General features: G+C 44.0%; 1 protein-coding gene across 3 annotated transcripts; it reads left to right on the plus strand.

The window, feature by feature from the left end:
* Window positions 1–617: 617 nt before the first annotated feature.
* LOC110533776 (rho GTPase-activating protein 35) lies at window positions 618–27,753 on the plus strand. 3 transcript variants are annotated; one of them, XM_021618287.3, is made up of 7 exons: window positions 618–1,287; window positions 14,436–18,355; window positions 18,843–18,984; window positions 20,225–20,302; window positions 20,702–20,833; window positions 24,027–24,132; window positions 24,324–27,753. In XM_021618287.3, the coding sequence occupies exons 2-7, from the start codon at window positions 14,627–14,629 to the stop codon at window positions 24,727–24,729; spliced, it is 4,593 nt and encodes a 1,530-aa protein (XP_021473962.1). In that variant the 5' UTR covers window positions 618–1,287; window positions 14,436–14,626; the 3' UTR covers window positions 24,730–27,753. The 3 variants fall into 3 exon arrangements, with proteins under 3 accessions (XP_021473962.1, XP_036846078.1, XP_090042647.1); XM_036990183.2 differs by having other exon boundaries at window positions 661–1,145; XM_090186521.1 differs by having other exon boundaries at window positions 727–1,457.
* Window positions 27,754–27,898: the final 145 nt, after the last annotated feature.

Consider the following 27,898-nt stretch of genomic DNA (forward strand, 5'->3'; position numbering starts at 1 on the left):
ACATTCACATTTTCTCTTAACACAAATAAATATGCCTGATTTAGGCTATAAATACATGCCTTACCACTTCCCCTGACCAGAGAGGATCAGGGTGCATAGGCTTCTCTAACCTACCTAAAGCTGTACAAAAATAATAATAATAACAATTATCTCACAAAAAAAATGCACTGGGCCTTTACTAGTCCTGTATTACCGGACCATAACAAATATCTCGAAATTTCGATTTAGTATCTCGACACTTTGAGATAGTATCTCAAATATTTAGGATAGGATCTCGAAATGTTTATATAGTATCTCGACATTTTTAGTTAAGTATCTAAACATTTGGAGTAAGTATCGACCAAAAAATTGTGGTGGAATGGCCTTTCATAGATTAGCCTAATAATAATTTGAAAAAAGATTACGCCTACTATGATGCATTGGGTGAATTTAGAGTAGGACACAATGTTAATAGAATAAGACAAATACATAAGGCCTACTAAAGCAGGTGATGCCAATAGAGAAAAGCATGAATGCAGCCTAAGTGGTCTTGACACAGAGATATACCAAAGCCAATTTAATTTATGGGAGCTTGACATATGTTGGCTAAAGTCATATTTGTAACAGTGATGGCGATTACGCGTGTCGGCATGACAGCAGCGTCTCGCCTTTGTAAATATTGTACGTGCTGCAGTTGTGTGTGCGTGCCGCTGGGCGAGTCTCCTCCGCGTCTGTCTCCGTAGTTGCTTTTTTTTCAGAGAAAAGGAGAAGAGAATTAGCTCTGGGAGAAGGGCCGTCGCCATTATTGGGAAGCTGGAAAAAAAACACTTTCACACACGCCATCTCTTGTTAAAATGATAAGGACGTTACCAATTTGTTGCATTAGGGCTGTTTAGAAGAAACATTGTACAGGAAGTGCAGCAAACTGGACCGGTGTCCCGTGCATGATCGATCCAGTATGATGTTGCCACAACAATGGGCATAATAATTCGCCAAACGCAACGTGGTGAAGCAAGGAGAAGACGGCGAAACAAGCTTTTATACGCCTTTCATTTTTAACAAGGAGAGAAAAAGATTTTTTTTTTACCTTTGTAGTTTTATTAGCACAAAAAATACACAGATCAATGGATTAGAAAACCATCGAGATGTAGATTCACAATTAATATGTAAGCAAACAATAATAACCTACTTAGTTCTGTCTGGGAATCAGAAGAGCCACGTTATTTTTGTTTCTTATGTACATGCATATCATGCGGACAGGGCTGCTGCGGCAAGCGCTGGCCTGACGGATGCAGGGAGAATGCGATGGTATGTATTCACTTTCTCCCCATTTTAATCTGAAACACGGATTGAAACCAGTGTTCGAGAGACATTCTCATGATCAATTTACGCACAATTGTAACAATTGTCTGTTACAAATGTATATTTGAGTGAAACTGCTGATTTTTAAAAAGTCCAAGTGGATTCGGAAATACGAGGTAAATGTGTTTTAGTTACGATTCGGCAATTTATTCTGTGGACAAGAGGCCTGGTGTGGCCAGTCCTTTCCATGAACATTCATTCCAAAACCTTTGCTAATCCATTACAATATGCATAAGGAGTTGTAACCCGCTATATTGACGACTTTGAACAATATGACGCAAGTATGTGTTCTTCTGAATTTAGAAAGCCATGTATCTTTACAATCACAGGGTAGGATAATGACTTGCTTGTTTTCACTTCCAAAGAATTTGCTTGTTCAATCTGGTTGTCTGTCAGGCCTAGCTCAGCTAAACGCAATTGACTTCCTACTGTGCCTTTGCTGAGGAATGTAGACATGGTTTGAATTTTCTATAGGTTTAGAATATGAGATGCCAAATTTGATAAACAATAACGTTTTATTGAATGGCAGTAGCCTACGTTGACACATTTCATTTCAATATTGAAACGGTACACACACCCGTACATGTATATGTTTCTATTTACATGCGTGACTGTATCACAATAATACAGTATGGTTGTTTTCTGGTTGTACTTTGAGCATCCTCTTGCCTAAACATCAGTATGTTACCATGGTTACCCCATGGATATTCAGTCTGAAGGAAGTCTGCCTAAAAAGACAGGAGTCTACAAGCCATAATGTTGAATAAAATGATATTTACTCTTTATCGGTTGTCTGTGCTGTTGGTCCTTTTGACAGTAGGAGATGGGGTATCCACAGGAAAATGTTGTTTACCCTAATTTCTCTCTGAGGTTCTCTCGCTTGTATTTTCAGTCTCCTGACGCATTGAACATTATGCACAATAATCCAAACAATAATCAAACATAGTCGACCAAAGCACGTTTCCTCTCAATCAGCTGGAAGTGTTTGTGGAATTTGCCATATGATTACGTGGGACAACGTTCGGTCTGTGGTTCGGTTAGGCTCAGCCATATTGCTCAAGTGTTTGTAGGGTGCAAAAAACCCATTATACAGACCAGCGTACTGAAGGTTGGGTTGATAACGCTTCCCTGTGGCTATTTTGTCTCAGATTACCTTTGACATGTGGGCAAAATTGTCAGGTAAAGTAAGTTGAAATGAACTTTGTTCAACATTCTGACTTGCAATGGGACTGTTAGGGAATGCTGAGCCTACATGTTAGAGATGAGGTTGTATTTCACTCTCGATTTATAAAAGAGACTATGTCTCATCATACTTTGCTTTTCCTGTTTGCGCATTGGTTCTAGTTATGGAGCATCTCCAGTATGGTCCCATCCTCTGTATAAAATATAGTGCTTGGCAACTTGACAAACAATATTACCCCAACTTACCTGATTCTAAAGGTGTCAGCATGCTTCAGAACCTCTTATTAAGCTGGCGGCTAGCCATTGTCGGCTAGGCGAACCGAACGAGTGTGCTCGCATACACCCTTAAAAGATATTCGCTTGTCTTTGTCTTGTTTGTCCATTTTGAGATGCCATAGCCAGTATACAGTTGTGGCCAAAAGTTTTGAGAATGACACAAATCTACATTTTCACAAAGTCTGCTGCCTCAGCTTGTATGATGACAATTTGCATATACTCCAGAATGTTATGAGGAGTGATCAGATTAATTGTATTTAATTGCAAAGTCCCTCTTTGCCATGCAAATGAACTGAATCCCCCAAAAACATTTCCACTGCACTTCAGCCCTGCCACAAAAGGACCAGCTGACATCATGTCAGTGATTCTCTCGTTAACACAGGTGTGAGTGTTGACGAGGACAATGTTGGAGATCATTCTGTCATGCTGATTGAGTTTGAATAACAGACTGGAAGCTTCAAAAGGAGGGTGGTGCTTGGAATCATTGTTCTTCCTCTGTCAACCATGGTTACCTGCAAGGAAACACGTGCCATCATTGCTTTGCACAAAAAGGGCTTCACAGGCAAGGATATTGCTGCCAGTAAGATTTCGCCTAAATCAACCATTTATCAGATCATCAAGAACTTCAAGGAGAGTGGTTCAATTGTTGTGAAGAAGGTTTCAGGGCGCTCAAGAAAGTCCAGCAAGTGCCAGGACTGTCTCCTAAAGTTGATTCAGCTGTGGGATCGGGGCTCCACTAGTACAGAGCTTGCTCAGGAATTGCAGCAGGCAGGTGTGAGTGCATCTGCACGTACAGTGAGGCGAAGACTTTTGGAGGATGGCCTGGTGTCAAGAAAGGCAGCAAAGAAGCCATTTTTCTCCAGGAAAAACATAAGGGACATACTGATATTCTGCAAAAGTTACAGGGATTGGACTGCTGAGAACTGGGGTAAAGTCATTTTCTCTGATGAATCCCCTTTCCGATTGTTTGGGGTATCTGGAAAAAAGCTTGTCCGGAGAAGACAAGGTGAGCGCTACCATCAGTCCTGTGTCATGTCAACAGTAAAGCATCCTGAGACCATTCATGTGTGGGGTTGCTTCTCAACCAAGAGAGTGGGCTCACTCACAATTTTGCCTAAGAACACAGCCATGAATAAAGAATGGTACCACCACATCATCCGAGAGCAACTTCTCCCAACCATCCAGGAACAGTTTGGTGACGAACAATCCCTTTTCCAGCATGATGGAGCACCTTGCCATGAGGCAAAAGTGATAACTAAGTGGCTTGGGGAACAAAACATAAATATTTTGGGTACATGGCCAGGAAACTCCCCAGACCTTAATCCAATTGAGAATTTGTGGTCAATCCTGAAGAGGTGGGTGGACAAACAAAAACCCACACATTTTGACAAACTCCAAGCATTGATTATGCAAGAATGGGCTGCCATCAGTCAGGATGTGGCCCAGAAGTTAATTGACAGCATGCCAGGGTGGATTGCTGAGGTCTTGAAAAAGAAGGGTGAACACTGCAAATATTGACTCTTTGCATCAACTTTGTGTAATTGTCAATAAATGCCTTTGTCACTTATGAAATGCTTGTAATTATACTTCAGTATTCCATAGTAACATCTGACAAAAAATATCTAAAGACACTGAGGCAGCAGACTTTGTGAAAATTAATATTTGTGTAATTCTCAAAACTTTTGGCCATGACTGTACACTTCCTCAAAATAGTCAGAATTAATCTAAAATAACTCAAGAAACCTGTAATTAATTTACTTTAATTTACTCAGGTCTCTCCAGAGAAGATTTTCAAGTCCGGGCTCTGGTTGGGCCACTCAAGGATGTTCAGAGACTTGTCCCGAAGCCACTCCTGTGTTGTCTTGGCTGTGTGTTTTAGGGTTGATGTTCTGTTGGAAGGTGAACCTTCACCCCTGTCTGAGGTCCTGAGCGCTGCTGCTGAAAAACATCCCCACAGCATGATGCTGCCACCACCATGCTTCACTGTAGTGATGTTGCCAGGTTTCCTCCAGATGTGAAGCTTGGCATTCAGGCCAAAGAGGTCCATCTTTGTTTCATCAGACCAGAGAATCTTGTTTCTCATGGTCTGGGTCTTTAGGAGCCTTTTGGCAAACTCTAAGCAGCCTGTCATGTGCTTTTTTACTGAGGAGTAGCTTCTGTCTGGCCACTCTACCATAAAGGTCTGATTGGTGGAGTGCTGCAGATACGGTTGTCCTTCTGGAAGGTTCTCCCATTTCCACAGAGGAACTCTAGCTCTGTCAGAGTGACCATCGGGTTCTTGGTCACCTCCCTGATCTAGACCCTTCTCCCCTGATTGCTCAGTTTGGCCGGGTGGCCAACTCTAGGAATAGTCTTGGTGGTTCCAAACCTCTTCCATTTAAGAATGATGGCGGCCACCTTTAATGCTGCAGACATTTTTTGGTACCCTTCACCAGATCTGTACCCCCTCACAATCCTGTCTCTGAGCTCTAAGGACAATTCCTTCGACCTCGTGGCTTGGTTTTTGCTCTGGCATGCTGTGTCAACCGTGGGACCTTATGTAGACAGACTTGTGCCTTTCTAAAAAAAATGTCCAATCAATTGAATTTTTTATTAATTACATTTTTTATTTAACTAGGCAAGTCAGTTAAGAACAAATTCTTATTGACTGACTGCCTAGGAACAGTGGGTTAACTGCCTTGTTCAGGGGCAGAACAACAGATTTGTACCTTGTCAGCTCAGGGATTTGATCTAGCAACCTTTCGGTTACTCGCCCAATGCTCTAACCACTAGGCTACTTACCACAGGTGGACTCCAATCAAGTTGTAGAAACATCTCAGGGATGATCAATGGAAACAGGATGCACCTGAGCTCAATTTCGAGTCTCATAGTAAAGGGTATGAATACTTAACTTCTTATGGCTGGGGGCAGTATTGAGTAGCTTGGATGAATAAGGTGCCCGTAGTAAACTGCCTGCTCCTCAGTCCCAGTTGCTATATGCATAATATTAGTATATTTGGATAGAAAACAATCTGAAGTTTCTAAAATTGTTTGAATGATGTCTGTGAGTATAACAGAACTCATATGGCAGGCAAACACCTGAGAGCAAATCCAACCAGGACGTGGGAAATCTGAGGTTGGTTGATTTTCAACTCAGCCCAAATTGAAGATACAGTGGGATATTGGTCATTGTCCACTTCCTAAGGCTTGATGCCATCCATCTTTAGAAACTTGTTTGAGGCTTCTACTATGAAGGGGGGCTGAATGAGAGGGGAATGAGTCAGAGGTCTGCCAGCAGTCATGCGCATTCACATGAGAGGTAGCTCCCGTTCCATTTGCTTTTCTGAAGACAAAGGAATTCTCCGGTTGGAATATTATTAAAGTTTTATGTTAAAAACATCCTAAAGATTGATTCTATACATCGTTTGACATGTTTCTACGGACTGTAACAGAACTTTTTGACATTTCGCCTGCAACTAGTGAACGCGCTTCGTGAGTTTTGATTTGTTTACCAAACGCTCTAACAAAAGTAGCTATTTGGACATAAATGATGGACACTATCGAACAAATCAAACATTTATTGTGGAACTGAGATTCCTGGGAGTGCATTCTGATGAAGATCATCAAAGGTAAGTGAATATTTATAATGTTATTTATGACTTCTGTTGACTGCACAATATGGCGACATCTTTTTGGCTTGTTGGTTCTCTGAGCGCCGTACTCAGATTATTGCATGGTTTGCTTAGTGTGTGAGCGTAACGCGCCAATGTATACTGAGATTTTGTTTTATAAATATGAACTTTATCGAACAAAAATGTATTGTGTAACATGACGTCCTATGAGTGTCATCTGATGAAGATCATCAAAGGTTAGTGATTCATTCTTTCTCTATTTCAGATTTTTTGTGACTCCACTCTTTGGCTGGGAAAATGGCTGTTTTTCTGTGATATGGCTCTAACCTAACATAATCGTTTGTGGTACTTTTGCTGTAAAGCCTATTTGAAAGTTTTGAAAGATTACCTTTTAAAATGGTATAAGATGTGTTTGAGGAATTTTAATTAGTAGATTTCTGTTGTTTTGAATTTGGCGCCCTGCACTTTCACTGACTGTTGTCCGTTAACGGGATCTCAGCCCTAAGAAAGTATTTCTGATTTTTTTTTATACATTTGTAAAACAATTTTAAAAAAATAAATAATTAAAACCTGTTTTCACTTTGTTATTATGGGGTATTATATGTATATTGATAAGGATTTTTATTTTATCAATTTTAGAATAAGGCTGTAACGTAACAAAGTGGGAAAAGTCAAGGGGTCTGAATACTTTCCTAATGCACTGTAAATGTTTGTCATTCATCCATGATCAAGTCCATTATTGAGAGCATTTCTACTTAATAGTGACCACTAAAGGTCCCGGTTGGCAAGGAATCCAACACCACTGCCCAGCTCTTTGTCCGAAGTGGTCCTTGGCCACCCTCGAGATGGATGACTTATCTTGCATGGTTATGAGGGACACCGAGACCATCCATCCCTTCAATGGTCTTGGCTAGCAATAGGTAGGATGGGATTCCAATTAGTGTGAAGAGTGCTTCTCCTTTTCCTCCACCACTCCCCTCCCTGCTCACACTACGAAACCTGCCAAGTCATGAGTAGTGTGAAAAAGTGCCAAAGTGAAGATAGCTCTGGGCAGGAGTACAATAGAGCTTTATGGTTAGGGAACCGGTCTACTTACTAGCAGGTTAATGATTCAATCCCAAGCTGTCTATAGGGTATTGTAACCCTGATTTGATTCACTTGACATGACCAACATCAAATCCCATTTTATTGGTCACATGCGCCGAATACAACGGGTGTAGTCTGCACTGTGAAATGCTTACTCACGAGCCAATTCCCAACAATAGAGTTAAAAAAGTAAGAAAAATATTTGCTCAATAAAAAATAAAAATGGTAACAAAATAACGAGGCTATATACAAGGAGTACCAGTACTGAGTCAATGTGCAAGGGTATGAGGTAGTTGAGGTAATTCAGTATATACATGTGGGTAGGGGTAAAAGTGACTAGGCAATCAGGATATATAATAAACAGAGTAGCAGCAGTGTGTGTGGTGTCAATATGCTTGTGTGTGTGTTGGAGTGTCAGTATAGTGTTTTTGGATGGTGAGCGTTTTTATAGTGAGCGTGCATAGACCTTGTTCAAGAGAGTCAGTGCAAAAACATTAAGATATAAATAATACAAGAGGTCAGAGCCAGTGTTGTAGGATTCGATCTTATTCCTGTGTTGGCGCTTTGCCTGTTGGATGGTTCATTGTAGTGCGCAGCGGGATTTCTCATAAGCATCCGGATTAGAGTCCCGCTCCTTGAAAGTGGCAGCTCGAGCCTTTAGCTCAGAGCGAATGTTGCCTGTAATCCATGGTTTCTGGTTGGGATATGGAGACTGTGGGGATGACGTCGTCGATGCACCTATTAATGAAGCCAGTGACCAATGTGGTAAACTCCTCAATGCCTTTGGATAAATCCCGGAACATATTCCAGTCTGTGCTAGTGAAGCATACGCTTCACCGGACTACTTCCGTATTGAGCGTGTCACTGATACTTCCTGTTTGAGTTTTTGCTCGTAAGCAGAAATCCGGAGGATAGAGTTATGATCAGATTTGCCAAATGGAGGGAGAGCTTTGTATGCGTCTCTGTGTGTGGAGGAAAGGTGATCTAGAGTATTTTTTTTCTTCTTCTCTCTAGTTAAACAGGTGACATGCTGGTAGAAAGGAGGTAAAATGGATTTCAGTTTTCCTGCATTCAAATCATTGGCAATTGGATGTGCCGCCTCTGGAAGAGCATTTTCTTGTTTGCTTATGGCCCTATACAGCTTGTTGAGTGTTGTCTTAGTGCCAGCATCAGTTTGTACTGGTAAATAGACAGCTATGGTATGGTAAACAGCTTATCATGAGGTATTCTAACTCAGGCGAGCAGAACCTCGAGACTTCCTTAATATTATAGATTGCTCACCAGCTGTTGTTAACAAAGAGACACACACCACCCTCTGATCTTACCGGGCTCTGCTCTTCTGGCCTGCCGATGCATAGAAAAACCAGCTAGATGTATATTGTCCTTGTTCAGACATGACTCAGAGAAGTCTAGTATATTACAGTCTTAATGTATTTCGCCTCCATCTCATTGAAGTAGAAGGCCTCGTCCAAATCGAAGTTAGTGATGGCTGTTCTAATGTCCAAAAGCTTTTTTCGGTCATAGGAAATGATGGCGGAAACATAATGTACAAAAAAAAAGTTAAGATCAGTGGGAAAAAAATAATAATACACAAAATAGAGCAATGGTGTACTGTAAGAATTGAAGGAATTGTTCTAGCTTCTCTTGGCCAGACTAAGCAAGTTATGTTGCCTTAAAATGTCCGCTTTCCAATGCAACACCATTATTTCCATCACATGTACTGTAGTTGTTGTGATCCTTTTGTGGGCTTGTCAGTAGCCTATATGTGATACACTTGTCATTGAGGTAAATAGTATGGATCCATGGCTGAGCGGTCAGAATGGTGTGACTCCAGTCCCATGTAGAATCCTTTCAGGCGACACCTCTCATACAAGGCAAGGCAAGGAAAGAAAATGAAATCTAGTTTTACTACATACCCCCTCAACATACAGTGCCTACAGGAAGCATGGCACCATCCTGACGGTGAAGCATGGTGGTTGTAGCATCATGCTGTAAGGCTATTTTTCAGGATCGAGGGAAATATGAACCGAGAAAAGTACAGAAAGATCCTTGATGAAAACCTGCTCCAGACCTCAGATTGGGGTGAAGGTTCACCTTCCAACAAGACAACGACTCTGGGCATACAGTTAAGGCAACGCAGGAGTGGCTTCGGGACAAGTCTCTGAATGTCCTTGAGTGGCCCAGCCAGAGCCCCGGACTTGAACCCGATCGAACAGCTCTGGAAAGACCTGAAAATAGCTGTACAGCGACGCTCCCCATTCAACCTGACAGAGTTTAAGAGAATCTACAGAGAAGAATGGGAGAAACTCCCCAAATACAGGTGTGCAAATGTTGTAGCATCCTAACCAAGAAGACCCGATGCTGTAATTGCTGCCAAAGGTGCTTCAGCAAGTAAAGGGTCAGAATACTTATGTAAATGTGATATTTCAGTGTAAAATAACACACATGGAATCATGTAGTAACCAAAACAGTGTTAAACAAATCCAAATATATTTGAGATTCTTCAAAGTAGCCAACCTTTGCCTTGATAACAGCTTTGCACACTGTTGGCATTCTCTCCACCAGCTTCATGAGGTAGTCACCTGGAATGCATTTCAATTCACAGGTGTGCCTTGTTAATTTGTGGACTGTCTTTCCTTCTTAACTTCTCTCAACCACCCATAATGGATCCGGGTTTGAATTCGACAACATACGGTGTTCGTCACAAATAGTCATATTAAACAGTCCTGAAAATACAAGTGTCTCACATGCTTCAAAAGCCTAGAATCTTGCTAATCCAACTGTTTTGTCAGATTTAAAAAAAGATTTACTGTGGAAGAATACGATGTGATTATCTGAGCACAGACCCCCATATCAAACTGCTTGTTCAACCAGCACTTGCGTAACAAAATCAAAGATTGCATTGAAATAAATCGTTTACCTTTGAATATCTTGCTCTGTTTGCAATCCCAAGCCTCGTTGTTACACAATGAATGCTCTTTTGTTCGGTTAAATCATTTTTTATAGCCTAACACAAAACATTTTGTGAACGCTTATCTCGTTGAATTTCGTGTCATTCAATTTTCGACGAAACATTCAACATAAATACACAGACTATACCTGACTTTATCCAGTCATGTTTGGTTTCCTTGCAATCAACTGTTTGTTTGTAACACAACCAAACTTGATGGGTCATTTTGCGGGACGTATTGACCCGAGAAAACCGATTGGAAGACAACAAGTGACGAGCTCATTGTGCACCAATTATATGACCACTGTCTCGTTGATTGACTGTATTTTAACCCAATGACCACTGATCGTCTTGAAATCTAGCTGGGAAGATAGCCAATGAGCTGAGGTAAGCGGCAATATGCAATGGTTGTGTGTTGGAAGACCAACCCATGTCGTAAACTCCAGCGTAAAGAGAGTCATTCACAATTGAAGTTTCATTCCGGAAGGAGCTACGCATTTTACGCACAGCGTTGTTTTGGTAAACGCGCAGATTCAGCTGTTTATATATCAATCAGTATGGTGACTAAGTCAGGGAAAGCTAAATCTAAGTCTAGATATACAGATGTACACACAATTTTAGAAGAAATTGATCGGAAAAGTGAGACCGAGATTGTTGTAGGACGATTCATTTAGCGATTCCCAAGTGGAGGAATATTTTTTGAACGGAGAGGACACAGGTTGTAGCCACTGTGTATAATCTGTAACGTGCCTGCAGAAGAGGAACAATGTCACCGTTTTGAACTGGTAAGTTCTTCTCATGCTAATTGTTAATAATTAATAATATAAAATATTATTTGTGAAATGAAATAGCCTATTTGAGGCTGTTGAGGGGAGGGCAGGCCCACAACAATGGCCAAAGTGAAATGGAGACAGTAGATACAGCTGGTCTGTTGTAATATAATAAAGACATTAGATCTAGCTGGTCTGTCATAATATAATAGACAGTAGATCTAGCTGAAATGTCATAATATAAAGCGACAGTAGGTAGCAGGTCTATAATAATATATTCAACCTTATGTTCCCTGTACTCATATATCACCCACTTTGCCAAAGCTCTACACAATATTGTGCTGCTGAGGTATAATATATATATTTTATTATACATATATATATTTTATTATACATATATATATTTTATTATACATGTATATATTTTACTATATATATATATTTTATTATATATATATATTATATTATATATATTTATTATATATATATATATATATATTATATATTTATTATATTATATATTTATTATATATATATTATATATATATGATATATATTTATTTATTATACCTCAGCAGCACAATATTGTGTAGAGCTTTGGCAAAGTGGGTGATGTTATATCCTTCCTGTTTGGCCCTGTCCGGGGGTCTCATCGGATGGGGCCACAGTGTCTCCTGGCCCCTCCCGTCTCAGCCTCCAGTATTTATGCTGCAGTAGTTTGTGTCGGGGGGCTAGGGTCAGTCAGTTATATCTGGAGTACTTCTTCTGTCTTATCCGGTGTCCTGTGTGAATTTAAGTATGCTCTTTCTAATTCTCTCTTTCTCTCTCTCGGAGGACCTGAGCCCTAGGACCATGCGTCAGGACTACCTGGCATGATGACTCCTTGCTGTCCCCAGTCCACCTGGCCCTGCTGCTGTTCCAGTTTCAACTGTTCTGCCTGCGGCAATGGAACCCTAAACTGTTCATATTTACTCTAGAGGTGCTGTCCTGTTGCGTCCTCTACAACTACTGTGATTATTATTATTTGACCCTGCTGGTCATCTATGAACGTTTGAAATTCTCGGCCATGTTCTGTTATAATCTCCACCCGGCACAGCCAGAAGAGGACAGGCCGCCCCTCATAGCCTGGTTCCTCTCTAGGTTTCTTCCTAGGTTTTGGCCTTTCTAGGGAGTTTTTCCTTGCCACCATGCTTCTACACCTGCATTGCTTACTGTTTGGGGTTTCAGGCTGGGTTTCTGAGATATTCGCTGATGTACGAAGGGCTATATAAATAAATTTGTTTTGATAGAGGACTGAGGGTCTTCCAAATATTGAAAGTGTGTAAATAGTTACCTACGTTATGTTGTAAATGTATATATTTGGCCACTTGGGTACATTTGGGCTACTTGTGTGGGACACCTGGGTGACTTCATGATAAATGTCATGTAGCACACTCATTTTGGAAGTTATCATTCTGAAACTTTGCACAAGTACTGTTGCCCTCTTATATTTTCCACTGAAATTGTCCCCATCATCCCATCTGAATGTTTGTTTTATCTTGTTCATTTTAAAGATGATGATACAACAATAAAAATAAATAATTTGTTTTTTTCATTGTATTATCTAAACCGGATCTATTGTGTTATATTCTCCTACATTCAATTCACATTTACACAAATTTCAGAGTGTTTTCTTCAAATGCTACCAAGAATATGCATATCCTTGCTTCTGGGCCAGAGCTACAGGTAGTTAGATTTGAGTATGTCTTCATGTGGAAATTGAAAAAAGTAGGGGGGTAGTAGCTCTAAGAGTTATGCATTTGAGTCCATCAGTTGTGTTTTGACAAGGTAGGGGTGGTATACAGAAGATAGCCCTATTTGGTAAAAGACCAAGTCCATATTATGGCAAGAACAGCTCAAATAAGCAAAGAGTAGCGACAGACCATCATTACTTTAAGACATGAAGGTCAATCAATCCGGAAAATGTCAAGAACTTTGAAAGTTTCTCCAAGTGCAGTCACAAAAACCATCAAGCGCTATGATGAAACTGGCTTTCACGAGGACCGCCACAGGAAAGGAAGACCCAGAGTTACCTGTGCTGTAGAGGATATGTTCATTAGAGTTACCAGCCTTGTAAATTGCAGCCCAAATAAATGCTTCACAGAGTTCAAGTAACAGACACATCTAAACATCAACTGTTCAGAGTATACTGCGTGAATCAGGTCTTCACTACTAAAGGACACCAATAAGAATAAGAGTTGCTTGGGCCAAGAAACACGAGCAATGGACATTAGACCGATGGAAATCTGTCCTTTGGTCTGTAGTCCAAATTTGAGATTTTTGGTTCCAACTGCCATGTCTTTGTGAGAGCGAGAGTAGGTGAACGGATCTCCACATGTGTGGTTCCCTTTTGTTGGGGGGCTACTACATGATTCCATGTGTTTTTCATAGTTTGTCTTCACTATTATTCTACAATGTAGAAAATAGTAAAAATAAAAACTCTTGAATGAGTACGCGTGTCCAAACTTTTGACTGGTACTGTAAATTGTCTTCAAAATATACGTTAAGATGGCTGTCTAGCAATGATCAACAACCAACTTGACAGAGCTCAAAAAGAATGTGCTAATATTGTACAATCCTGTTGTGCAAAGTTCTTAGAGACTTATCCAGAAAGACTCACAGCTGTATTCACTGCCAAATATGAGTGCGGGTGTGAATACGTAAAGTAGTTGTTTCTGTATTTCATATTCAATAAATTTGCACAAATGTATAAAAACTTGTCATTATGGGGTATTGTATGTAGATGAGTTTGGGGGAAAGAACATCTATTTAATACATTTTAAATTCAGTCTAACACAACAATGTGGAATAAGTCAAGGGGTATGAATACTTTTCTGAAGGCACTGTATTTTAAGTCTCACTTTATTTGCAGGGAATATTGAGTTTTTTTCTTTGTGTATCTCATTTGCTGTTCTATTAAAAGGCCAGCCCAGCTTGAGATGAGATTATAAATGAATGTCCCTACTCACTGTTCTCTTATTAAGTTGAAGGGAAATTATTCTTAGTGTTGTCTTCTTTTAACCACTGTTTTTCTTGTGAAGGTGTTTGACTGTTATTTTTTTTGATGAGAGCAGGAATTAGGTTAACTTTCCTCAAACTAGTATTTGTTATTTTTTAACATAAAGGTAAGATTTTGTTTAGCTAATTCTTATTTTTGTGCTCTTTTATTTTGTCTGGCAGGGTCATAGCTACATTAGGAATGACTGAGAGAAGCCTCTGTCTTTGCTACACCCCTGCACTGTTGTTGATAGAACATGTAGCACACTAGAGGAAACGGCAACTAAACATCATCCCCAGTGCCACTTTATGGACACACGTCCAAGTGTACTCTCTGATCGAGTGCCTGATTATGGCAGGATGAGTGTCAGTTGATGATAATGATGGCGAAAAAGCAAGATGTTAAGTCACCCACATACAACCTTATTGTGGTGGGTTTGTCAGGAACTGAGAAAGAGAAGGGCCAGTGTGGAGTGGGTAAGTCCTGTCTGTGCAACCGCTTTGTGCGCCCCAGCGCCGATGACTTCTATCTGGACCACACGTCAGTGCTGAGCACCAGTGACTTTGGGGGTAGAGTGGTTAACAATGACCATTTCCTGTTCTGGGGGGAGGTGGGGCGGGTGGTGGAGGAGGGGCCGGAGTGCAGGATGCATGTGGTGGAGCAGACAGAGTTCATTGATGACCAGACGTTCCAGCCACACCGCAGCACTGCCATGCAGCCCTACATCAAGAGGGCGGCCTCCACCAAGCTGGCCTCTGCAGAGAAGCTGATGTACTTCTGCACGGACCAGCTGGGGCTGGAGCAGGACTTTGAGCAGAAGCAGATGCCCGAGGGCAAGATACAGGCTGACGGGTTCGTGCTCTGTATGGACGTCAGTAGGGGGATGAACCGCAACTTTGACGACCAGTTGAAGTTTGTCACAAACCTTTACGGTCATCTGAGCAAAACAAAGAAGCCCATTGTGCTGGTCTTAACCAAGTGTGATGAGGGGGTTGAACGCTACATCAAAGATTCTCACACCTTTGCCATCACTAAAAAGAGTCTTCCAGTAGTGGAGACATCTGCACGCTCTAACATCAATGTTGACCTAGCCTTCCTTACTTTGGTGCAACTCATTGATAAGAGCAGGGGCAAGCCCAAGATCATTCCTTACTTTGAGGCCCTCAAGCTTCAGAGTCAGCAGATAGCCTTGGCTAAAGACCGATACGAATGGTTAGTCAACCGCATAGTGAAGAACCACAACGAGACCTGGCTTAACACCAGCAGACGCATGCACACCTCTTCAGAGTTCAATGAATACGTCTTTCTGGAGGGTACAGCAAAATGCAAGAAGCTCTTCCAGCAGCTTGTGTACCGTCTGAAACAGGAGCACATTGAGAGACGTCGGAAAATCTATCTGAGCACTCTTCCTCTAGCACTTAGCTCCCTGGTGCCTGACCTGGATGAGATCGACCAGCTGAGCTGGTCTGGGGTTCAGAAGGTCCTGGAGTCCAAGCAGCACTTTGCCCACTGGTTTGTAGTTCTGGAGGACTCTCCATGGGAGGACACGTCTCACATAGACAACATGGAGGATGAGCGTATCCCCTCAGACCTGCTGGAAACGTTACCAGCCGAGGACATTTTCGACGCCCACCTGGAGCACCTGAGGAATGAGTGCAAGCGGGCTGAGATGAGGCAGGAGTTCAAGCACAAGTTGGCCTGTTCTCCCTTTGTCACGCCTGGCAAGCCCTGGGAAGAGGCCCGCAGCTTCATCATGAATGAAGACTTCTACCAATGGTTGGAGGAATCAGAGTACCTGGACCTCTACAACCGCCACCAGAAAGAGATCATCGGCCACGCTAAAGAGGACTTCCAGGAGCTTCTGCTGGAGTATTCCGAGCTCTTCTATGAGCTGGAGGTGGACGCAAAGCCCAGCAAGGAGAAGATGGGGGCCATCCAGGAGGTTTTAGGGGAGGAGCAGCGGTTCAAAGCCCTGCAGAAGCTTCCAGCTGAGAGAGATGCTCTGGTATTGAAGCATATTCACTTTGTCTACCACCCCACCAAGGAGACCTGTCCCAGCAGCCCACAGTGTGGAGACTTCAGGATAGAGCAGCTCCTGGCCTCACGCTTCCCAACATGCTACCCATTCTTCAACGTGAAGTCTTATTTTGGGGATATTAAAGCGGACCGCATCAACCTTGTGATATTGGGCAAAGACGGACTGGCTAGGGAGTTTGCCAATGAGATCAGAGCTCTCTGTACCAATGACGACCGGTATGTGTTGGATGGGAAGATGTATGAGCTCACCCTGCGACCTATCGAGGGCAATGTACGACTTCCTGTTAACTCCTTCCACACTCCCACCTTCACACCCCATGGGTGCCTGTGTCTGTACAACTCAAAAGAGTCCCTAACCTACGTCGTAGAAAGCATTGAAAGGTTGCGGGAGTCAACAATCGGTAGAAGGGACAGCCATATAGCTCAGCTTTTAACATCTCTGCTCTTGGTTACTAAAAGGGGTGTAGGGACCTATGCAGATATTGGGGGAGAAACTGCATTAGGTCTGATAACACAGGGACAACAGGTAGCAAGGAGATTGCAGTGTAGCTTCCTCGACCCAGCTTCACCTGGTGTGGGCTATGGGCACAATGTGAATGAGAGTCAGATCAACCAAGTATTGAGAGGTCTTCTGGACTCTAGAAGGAGCTCATCTTTCAGTAGCTGCTCCCCACCTCTGCCCCCTCAAACTCCAGGTCCCAGAGACTCTCCTCACCAGCCCAGCCCAGAGGCAGACATCCGCATCGTCATGTGCTTGATGTGTGGAGACAACTATGATGTGGAACAGCTCCTCTCTCCCTTCCTACTGCCTCAGCACTGCAGGCCAACATCCAACAGTGGCACCTCGGTGATACTGGAGCAGACAGTGGGACCTCACAAACAGGTGATTGAGCTCTCTCTCCTTTCCTACCACGCCTCCTTCTCCCTGAGGAAGAGCAGATTAGTGCATGGCTACATCGCTGTGTACTCAGCCCGCCGCAAGGCCTCTCTGGAGACCCTGTGTGCCTTCCTATGTGAGGTCCAGGACATCATTCCTGTTCAGCTGCTGGCTGTGGGGGAGAGCCAGGTGGAGCTCACAGAAAGTGAGTCTGCCAGAGAGCAGCTGGTCCAGGGAGAGGAGCTGGCCCAAGAGATAGAGGGCAGGTTCAACAGTGTAGTGTGTGGGTCAGGAGGGGTGGTGGGTGGCCTGCACAGGATGGAGATGTTTCATCCCTTCCTGATGGAGGTGGTGGAGAAACGCAACATCGTGGAGGCCACTCACATGTATGATAACGTGGCTGAGGCCTGCATTAACGAGACTGCCTACTCCCCTCGCTGTAGCTCACCCAGCACTGGCACTATGTTCCTAGACTCTGACATGGATGACGTGGAGCCCTCCCCACCTTACTACGACGGCACACTCACCTCCCATGGTGGGAGCCTCAACCTGCCTGACCTGGACTCCAGCGATGTCTCTGTCATCTCTGACATCAGCTCCTTTGAGAGCAAGCTCAATAGCAAAGCCCCGCCCCAGGTGAGACCCAAGCCCTCTGTGACCTTTGACTTCCGGAAGGTGGGCAGAAACCCCTACAACACAGACACCATGGGTCACCGTCGCTCCCTGCCCTCCGCTGTGACATGGGTGCCAGGTGGGGACGGAGGTTACGACCCCTCGGACTATGCAGAGCCCATGGATGCTGTGTCCAAGCCCCGGCCCAGCAACGAGGAGATCATCTACTCTGTGCCCCATGACAGCACGCAGGGCAAGATTATTACCATCCGCAATGCCAATCGGATGCACGCCAACGGGAACGGCTCAGACAGTGAGGCGGACAGCAGCTCCCTGGAGCGCCGCAGGAAGTTCTCGGCGGCGGGGGTAAAGCCACGGCTCTACCGCGACCGCTCTAAACGCCTGGGCAAGTTCAGCAGCTTCCGCACCAGCTTCATTGGCAGCGAAGATGAGATGGGGGCTCTGCCAAAAACCAAGGAGGATGATTTCGGAACCCTGAAAGGAGACATCATCAATGAGGAGGGAGAGGACCCCAAGAAGAGGAACATTCTGAAGAGCCTGCGGCGAACTGCCAAGGTATGTGTTGCTTCAGTTAGTAGTCTCCCCTTAACTGCTAATGCGTAAACACTATTCTTTTCAGGCTTGAAAGCCTATTCTCTTTCAATTGTAGGTAATTGGCCAGCTTTGATACGATAAACGTGGTTAAGTAATGACAACATGGTTAATATGATTTTCCATGTCTCTTTACTTTTAAAAACTTTTTTTGGTGGGTAATTGCTTGATTGTTTTACTCAACTGTTCCTCCATGCTAATATGCTATTAATAGAAAGTAAGTTATTCATGTGAAATTCCAAAGTGTGTTGGAATTTTAAGAAGAAAGCAGCCTCTTTTTCAGAGTTACTGAGACACTTGAAATGACAGCTGTTGATTCTGATGCTGAATACATAAAGGCAAATCTTGCAGCTGACAAGCTGAATAAACATAGTGTTGACATAATGTACAAAAATCTAATGTAGACGTCTGTGGTCATTAACAATGTCAACATTCCTGTGTTTCTCTGCAGAAAACCAGACCAAAGCCTCGGTCCTCTATTCCCAAGCCCCTGGAGAGCAGCTACTTCGGGGTGCCCCTGGTCAACGTGGTGTCCCCAGACAGACCTATCCCACTCTTCATTGACAAGTGTGTTCGCTTTATTGAGACTACAGGTGGGTCACTATTTTCTTTCTCCTCTTCTCCCCTGTGTTTGTTCATGTGTATATTTGTCTGATTCATTATGTTATTTGACTTGGATGCTGTGCAAAACATACAAAGAATATTATTCATTGATAATACGTTTATTCTGAGGTAAATCTGTGTTGCTGAAGGATTAAACTGTGTAATGTCTTATTGTTGCACTGTGATTGTTTTTCCTTACAATACTCACATTATGTGGTTGTGTAATTTCAATATGATATACTTTAAGTCGTTCTGGGTGAGGGTGTTAGTTTTTCTTGGCTTATTAAATGTAAATAGAAGAAAAATAACTACACTACAGCAAATGTAGCCAATGATCAACTGCTGTACTGCAGCAGTGTCCTGTACTGTGCTGCAGCAGTGTCCTGTACTGTGCTGCAGCAGTCTCCTGTACTGTGCTGCAGCAGTGTCCTGTACTGTGCTGCCGCAGTGTCCTGTACTGTGCTGCAGCAGTGTCCTGTACTGTGCTGCAGCAGTGTTCTGTACTGTACAGCAGCAGTGTCCTGTACTGTGCTGCAGCAGTGTCCTGTACTGTGCTGCAGCAGTGTCCTGTACTGTGCTGCAGCAGTGTCCTGTACTGTACTGCAGCAGTGTCCTGTACTGTGCTGCAGCAGTGTCCTGTACTGTACTGCAGCAGTGTCCTGTACTGTGCTGCAGCAGTCTCCTGTACTGTGCTGCAGCAGTGTCCTGTACTGTGCTGCCGCAGTGTCCTGTACTGTGCTGCAGCAGTGTCCTGTACTGTGCTGCAGCAGTGTTCTGTACTGTACAGCAGCAGTGTCCTGTACTGTGCTGCAGCAGTCTCCTGTACTGCACTGCAGCAGTGTCCTGTACTGTGCTGCAGCAGTGTCCTGTGCTACAGCAGTGTCCTGTACTGTGCTACAGCAGTGTCCTGTTCTGTGCTACAGCAGTGTCCTGTACTGTGCTGCAGCAGTGTCCTGTACTGTGCTGCAGCAGTGTCCTGTACTGTGCTGCAGCAGTGTCCTGTACTGTGCTGCAGCAGTGTCCTGTACTGTACTGCAGCAGTGTCCTGTACTGTGCTGCAGCAGTGTCCTGTACTGTGCTGCAGCAGTGTCCTGTACTGTGCTGCAGCAGTGTCCTGTACTGTACTGCAGAAGTATCCTGTACTGTACTGCATAAGTGTCCTCATTGACTTTACTGGAAATGGTTGGTGACATAATGCAGATGGTGGTTTCCATCTCTGTCTCTCTGCAGGTCTCAACACAGAGGGGCTCTACAGGGTGAGCGGGAACAAGTGTGAGATGGAGAGTATGCAGAGGCAGTTTGACCAGGGTGAGTTGCTGTACCCAGTCATGTCTGTCTGGTCTAAAACAATGTACCAGACCCACAGAGGGATCGACTGTACTTGCCACACTGTCTGTCCCCAGTACCTGGACTAACCCTGATTAGTTATGTGGCTAATCAATATATAGACACATGAGCTGCAGAGGAAATGATGACGTAAACTAAATATATTTAGAACAGTGACAAAATGACGACCTCTGACACACTATCCCTATTATTTTCTCTTTCCCCTATCTCCTTCTCCTCCCTCTATCTATTTTTCTCTCCCTTCTCCTCACCTCCCTCTTCTTCTCTCTCTCTCCTCTTTATTTTCTTCTTCTACATCTCACTTTCCTTTACGTCTCTTCTTCCCTCTTTATCTCCCTCTCTACCTCTCTCCCCCTCTAGACCATGGGCTGGACCTGGTGGAGAAGGACTTTGCCATCAACACGGTGGCTGGGGCTCTGAAGGCCTTTTTCTCTGAGCTGCCAGAGCCCCTGGTGCCCTGCATCCTGCAGGTGGAGCTGCTTGAGGCCTTCAGTAAGACACGGAGCTGGCTGGGGTTAAGGAGTGGTTTTGGGTTTCTGGAGGGTTCAGTAAGACACAGAGCTGGTTGGGGTTAAGGAGTGGTTTTGGGGTTCTGGAGGGTTCAGTAAGACATGGAGGTAGCTGGGGTTAGGGATGAGGTACTGGGGTTCTGAAGGGTTCAGAAAGACATGGAGCTGGTTGGGGTTAAGGATGCGGCTACTGGGGTTCTGGGTGGGGGTACAGGGGTTCTGGGGGATTCAGAAAGACATGGAGCTGGCTGGGGTTAGGGATGGGGGTACTGGGGTTCTGGAGGGTTCAGAAAGACATGGAGCATGGTGAGATTCTTGTGCTTGTGAAAGTATCAGGTTATTACAGGCTAAGGGTTTGGGGAGGACCTCTCATAGAGGGGTGGGATGAGGATATACAGTTGAAGTTTACATACACCTTAGCCAAATACATTTAAACTCAGTTTTATACAATTCCTGACATTTAATCCTAGTAAGAATTCCCTGTCTTAGGTCAGTTAGGATCACCACTTTATTTTAAGAATGTGAAATGTCAGAATAATAGTAGAGAGTGATTTTATTTCAGCTTTTATTTCTTTCATCACATTCCCAGTGGGTCAGAAGTTTACATACACTCAATTAGTATTTGGTAGCATTGCCTTTAAATGGTTTAACTTGGGTCAAGTGTTTCGGGTAGCCTTCCACAAGCTTCCCACAATAAGCTGGGTGAATTATGGCCCATTCCTCCTGACAGAGCTGGTGTAACTGAGTCAGGTTTGTAGGCCTCCTTGCTCACACACGCTTTTTCAGTTCTGCCCACAAATGTTCTATAGGATTGAGGTCAGGGCTTTGTGATGGCCACTCCCAATACCTTGTTGCCCTTAGCCATTTTGCCACAACTTTGGAAGTGTGCTTGGGTTCATTGTCAATTTGGAAGACCCATTTGCGACCAAGCTTTTTCTTCCTGACTGATGTCTTGAGATGTTGCTTCAATATATCCACATAATTTTCCTGCCTCATGATGCCATCTATTTTGTGAAGTGCACCAGCCCCTCCTGCAGCAAAGCTACCCCACAACATGATGCTGCCACCCCTGTGCTTCATGATTGGGTTGGTGTTCTTCGGCTTGCAAGCCTCTCCCTTTTTCCTCCAAACATAACGATGGTCATTATGACCAAACAGTTATATTTTTTGTTCAGACCAGAGGACATTTCTCCCAAAAGTACGATCTTTGTCCCCATGTGCAGTTACAAACCGAAGTCTGGCTTTTTTATGGCGGGTTTGGAGCAGTGGCTTCTTCCTTGCTGAGCGGCCTTTCAGGTTATGTCGCTATAGGACTCGTTTTACTGTGGATATAGATACTTTTGTACCTGTTTCCTCCAGCATCTTCACAAGGTCCTTTGCTGTTGTTCTGGAATTGATTTGCTCTTTTCGCACCACAGTATGTTCATCTCTAGGAGACAGAATGTGTCTCCTTCCTGAGCGGTATGACGGCTGTGTGGTCCCATGGTGTTTATACTTGCATACTATTGTTTGTACAGATGAACGTGGTACCTTCAGGCGTTTGGAAATTGCTCCCAAGGATGAACCAGACTTGTGGAGGTCTGCAATTTTTTCTGAGGTCTTGGCTGATTTCTTTTGATTTTCCCATGATGTCAAGCAAAGAGGCACAGAGTTTGAAGGTAGGCCTTGAAATACATCCACGGGTACACCTCCAATTAATGTCAATTAGCCTATCAGAAGCTTCTAAAGCCATGACATCATTTTATGTAATTTTCCAAGCTGTTTAAAGGCACAGTCAACTTAGTGTATGTAAACTTCTGGCCCACTGAAATTGTGATACAGTGAAATAATCTGTCTGTAAACAATTGTTGGAAAGATTACTTGTGTCATGCACAAAGTAGATGTCCTAACCGATGTGCCAAAACTATAGTTTGTTAACAGGACATTTGTGGAGTGGTTGAAAAACGAGTTTTAATGACTCCAACCCAAGTGTATGTAAACTTCCGACTTCAACTCTCTGTATACTAATATGTATGTAGGTATGTACACTACATGACCAAAAGTATGTGGACACCTGCTTGTTGAACATCTGCTTGTTGACAATCATGGGCAATAATACGGAGTTGGTCCCTCTTTGCTGCTGCAACAGCCTCCACTCTTCTGGGAAGGCTTTCCACTAGATGTTGGAACATTGCTGTGGGGACATGCTTCCATTCAGCCACAAGAGCATTAGTGAGGTCGGGCACTGATGTTGGGCGATTAGGCCTGGCTCTGATGTTGGGCGATTAGGCCTGGCTCACAGTCTGCGTTCCAATTCATCCCAAAGGTGTTTGATGGGGTTGATATCAGGGCTCTGTGCAAACCAGTCAAGTTGTTCCACACCGATCTCGACAAACCAGAATGTCATTATATTTCCCTTCAGTAGAACTAAGGGGCTTATCCTGAACCATGATAAACAGCCCCAGACCATTATTCTTCCAAAGTGTACAGTTGGCACTATATCCTGGCATTCGCCAAACCCAGATTAGTCGGTCGGACTGTCAGATGGCGAAGCATGATTCATCACTCCAGAGAACGCGTTTCTACTGCTCCGGAGTATAATGGCGTCGAGCTTTACACCACTCCAGCCGACACTTGGCATTCGGTTTGTAACTGCACATGGGGACAAAGATCGTACTTTCATGATGTTGCTTCCAGGGTCAGTTTGGAACTCCGTAGTGAGTGTTGCAACCGAGGACAGATTATTTTTACATGCTAGGCGCTTCAGCACTCTGCGGTCCCGTTCTGTGAGCGTGTGTGGCCTACCATTTCGCGGCTAAACAGTTGCTGCTCCTAGACATTTCCACTTCACAATAGCAGCACTTACAGTTGACCGGGGCAGCTCTAGCAGGGCAGAAATGTGACGAAATGACTTGTTGGAAATGACGTATGACGGTGCTAAGTCACTGAGCTCTTCAGTAAGGCTATTCTACTGCCAAACATTTGTCTATGGAGACTGCCTGGCTGTGTGGCTGAAATAGCAGAATCCAATCATTTGAAGGGGTGGCCACATACTCTTGTGTGTGTGTATATATAGCGTGTGTATGTAGTGCTGCATATGGAGTAACAGATGGAGTAACAGTGTTGATAACATATGAGTCATAGCATTGACCCCTTCCCTCCCTCCTGTGTGTGTGTGTGTGTGTGTGTGCGCGCAGAGATCAACGACAGGGAACAGAGGCTGTACACCATGAAGGATGTACTGAGGAGGTTCCCCAGAGAGAACTATGACGTCTTCAGATTTGTCATGAGCCACTTACACAAGTGAGTGCAGATCAGACTGGCTAACTGTTCCATTCTATGACCTTGGCCCTGACTGCATTGTGACTGAAACCATTAGCATTTTTTGTAACATGTATCATCAAGTAGCTCTTACACCTGTGTAATAATGTTATTACACTAGTAGCTGTTGTCATGCTGTTGTTGATGGAGGTGTATTGTGTTGTCTCTGCCAGGGTGAGCCAGCTGAGCAGACAGAACCTGATGACCAGTGAGAATCTGTCCATCTGTTTCTGGCCCACTCTGATGCGGCCAGACTTCACCACCATGGACGCCCTGACGGCCACGCGGACCTACCAGACAATCATTGAGACCTTCATCCACCAGTGTGCTTTCTTCTTCTACAACCAGCCCCTCCTGGACTCCCCCACTGGCCTGGCTGGCCTCCGTGCCTCCCCCACCACCACCCTCACCGGGGGCTCTGCCTATTCCTGCTACCACTCCTCCCCTCCCTCCACCGCCACGCACTTCAGCCCCCTGCAGCAGTCACCCCCCACCACCCCCCAGTCTCCCCTGCAGTCCCTCCTGACACCCCTCCACCAACACCCCCACCATACCCCCACCGAGCAAGAGACACTGTGAGAGACACTGAGAAGGGAACAGATGCTGCACCCCTGATCTGATGCTGCTGCACCCCTGATCTGATGCTGCTGCACCCCTGATCTGATGATGCTGGACCTTAGTCACTTACACACTTACACACACACACACACACACACACACACACACCAAAACATACATACTGATAGTACATTGTTCGGTCGTCGATAATAACATGTTAACAGAGAGAGGAGACGAGGAGTGTTTGACAAATAAACTTGCCACTTGTGAACAGTGTCCTGCTGCCCCGCCCCTGTCACCTGTGTGCCAATGCAGATCACCATGCTGACCTGTCCCTGTCACCTGTGTGCCAATGCAGATCACCATGCTGACCCGTCCCTGTCACCTGTGTGCCAATGCAGATCACCATGCTGACCCTTCCCTGTCACCTGTGTGCCAATGCAGATCACCATGCTGACCCGTCCCTGTCACCTGTGTGCCAATGCAGATCACCATGCTGACCCGTCCCTGTCACCTGTGTGCCAATGCAGATCACCATGCTGACCCGTCCACTCCACCCCCTATAGCCCCTGATAACCTGACTCTACCTACGACTCACTCACAGGGGGGCTGGGGGCAGAACAGAGTGGGTGTCATTGTTACAGTAAGCATCTCTCTGCCAACCAACCGTTCTTACCCTAACAATACACTATGATTTAAAAAAAGTCCAAGCCTCCATGTCAAGCTGGAAGATATGATTTGTGCCCATCACCATGTTTTTATTTGTGAATAATAGTTTTTAAATGTTCTGATTGTTAATGAAAGTAGCCACTGGATGTATGGACTGTGCCTCTCTCAGGGCTGTAGTTGGTAACGTACACACAGCCGTGAGGGGAGCCTCCCTGTCTGCCTGTAGGGCCCCTGCTAGGGGGTTGGGGTGTGGACATCCAGGGATGCACTTTAATGGTCAGAATGTTGTAGGGGTTTTGTTTTTAAAAGGGGTTTGTTAGGTCAGAATGTTTTAGTGTGTTGAGTTCACAGCTCAAGGAACCATACCCATTGCCTCTCTGAAGGGTCCTTTGCAGATCAAAACGTTGTTTACATCCAAACCCTTGTTTTTGTATCCTCATACTTATCTGAAGCACTTTTAAATTGTAGTGTTAAGTTCCATGAAATGCAACCTTGATCAATTGACTAGTTTGTTTTAATGTCCGGGTGGGCGTGGCAGTAGTAAAGAGACTCGTTAATACGATCCTGTTATTATATGTGTTCCTTTAGAGGATTCAGGGCTCACTTTATAACCCCATGGAAAACCCAACCATTAATATTGGTTTCATATTCCTTTTAGCCATGTTCTAAATAGTTCTGAGCATGCAGGTTTGAATAGCCTGGAGTTTCCCCTCTTTTTAGGACTGCTGTTGCTTTACTGATGTTTTGACTAAGGAAGCCACCTGGTTTGAGTGGTAGTGTTTAGGAAAGTGAGTTTGAGCCAGGGTCAGTTAATCAGACCTTTTAGGATCCAGGAGAGGAATGCTCTTGGTTGAGATGTCAGATCCACTCCATAAGTTAGGGGTTGATGATTCAATTGGCCACATTGAAGATTGATTATGGGAATGATTGACAGTAACATCAGACAGTAGCATGACAAGGGTGAGGTTAGTCATACTGGGGGTGGCAGGTAGCCTCGAGCTGACAAGGTAAAAATCTGTCGTTCTGCCCATGAACAAGGCAGTTAACCCACTGTTCCTAGGCTGTCATTAAAAATAAGAATTTGTTCTTAAATAAATGAAGGTAAAAAATATCAAAATACCAGGCCAGGCCTCTACACGTACTGTGTCTGTTCCACTGTGCTATCTGGTGGCCATGGAAACCACTGCCCTATTGCAAAATGATAGGTTGCTGGATATGTTGCTGTGGGTATCTAGCCAATTGAGCTCTTTGTACTCATCTAATATTAAGGACCTTAAACTGAGGCACAGTGTGCATACAGAAAACACTGCCACTGCAATTAACTACAGTACAGTAATAACAGTATAGTATATCCTATAGAGATGGAGCACGTGTGTCTGGACTCATGCTCAGGAATGTCAACAAAGCAAGAGTAACTACTGTAGCTCCAGTTGACTATGGGGTTGGTGTTTAACTGTCCTCTCTCTTGTAGAAAACAAACATGCAGTCAATGTAAAGTAGTTGAATGAATACTCCTACTATATTCTGGATTCTTCTATCAGATGAATGTTGCCCCATGAGAGGAGTGCCACTGGCATCTTCTGGGGATGATGGAGGATTGGCCAGGAGGCATGGCTGCACTCGATGTCAGCCATCTTGGATGTTGCTCATGCTGCCAGTTCAGAACAGATCAGTCAAAGCTATTGGTTGTAATGAGGGTCAACTAATGAATACTTGGGATCACTCTCTGGTACTTATCTTTGGGGTTTTCCTGCTGTGGGAGGCAGTTATCTCTGATTGATGGACTAACGCTGCAGTGACTCCTCACCCAGTCCAGGGCAGTGCAGTACAGTATTACCAGACGCACAAAAGATCAGATGGGAGATGGATAGGAAAACAAACTGTCCCAGTAGAATGTGTCTTTGGCTCAGAGGACCTACATGGCTGCATCACTTCATTTTCTACACAACTCTGACAGATCTGCTGGGAAATGGGAGAGAAAAACAAGAGATTCTACTATAGTGAAATGGTTGTTTATTTGTATGTTAGGGGGTCTAACACTTTGCCCTTTAGTCAATGGTAGAAAACATTTTTTGTGTGTATTTCAATGATTGAAAGTCAATTTTTACAATTTTGTGAATGGTTTAAGGCCACTTCAGTTTAGTGCATGATTTAAGAACACACCAAGGGAGAAGGTTCAACCATTTTCATTATTTTAAAACATGAAATTAGTGTGAGAACAATGAAAGTGAAATACAGTAGCTTAAAACAAGTGAAAGATGAAGAACTGTGCATCTACAGCAAACCATGGAATTTGTCTGACTGATAATGGTGTAATGAAGATGAAGGCCTTATGTGATCTGTATCATAGTTAATAAATTAAATATCGTAAAATTGTCCAGACCTCCTGTGATTCTCTGTGTGCATGTGTGAGTGAACACACCACTTCCCTAATCATGGAGCAAAATGCACAGGAAGATCTCACTGCGTGCTTGTTCTATTGCCTATTTAGCTGTCATTCTGTGACAGGAGATTTATTTGT

This window comes from Oncorhynchus mykiss, chromosome 10 (assembly GCF_057628025.1).
Source record: "Oncorhynchus mykiss isolate SJ-2025 chromosome 10, ASM5762802v1, whole genome shotgun sequence".
NCBI classification, from domain to species: Eukaryota; Metazoa; Chordata; class Actinopteri; order Salmoniformes; family Salmonidae; genus Oncorhynchus; species Oncorhynchus mykiss.

Coding starts and splice junctions, on each gene's coding strand:
- LOC110533776 (XM_021618287.3), top strand. CDS start 14,627: ATGATAATGATGGCGAAAAAGCAAGATGTTAAGTCACCCACATACAAC. Junction 18,356..18,842: donor GCCTGCGGCGAACTGCCAAG/GTATGTGTTGCT, acceptor GTTTCTCTGCAG/AAAACCAGACCAAAGCCTCG. Junction 18,985..20,224: donor TCGCTTTATTGAGACTACAG/GTGGGTCACTAT, acceptor GTCTCTCTGCAG/GTCTCAACACAGAGGGGCTC.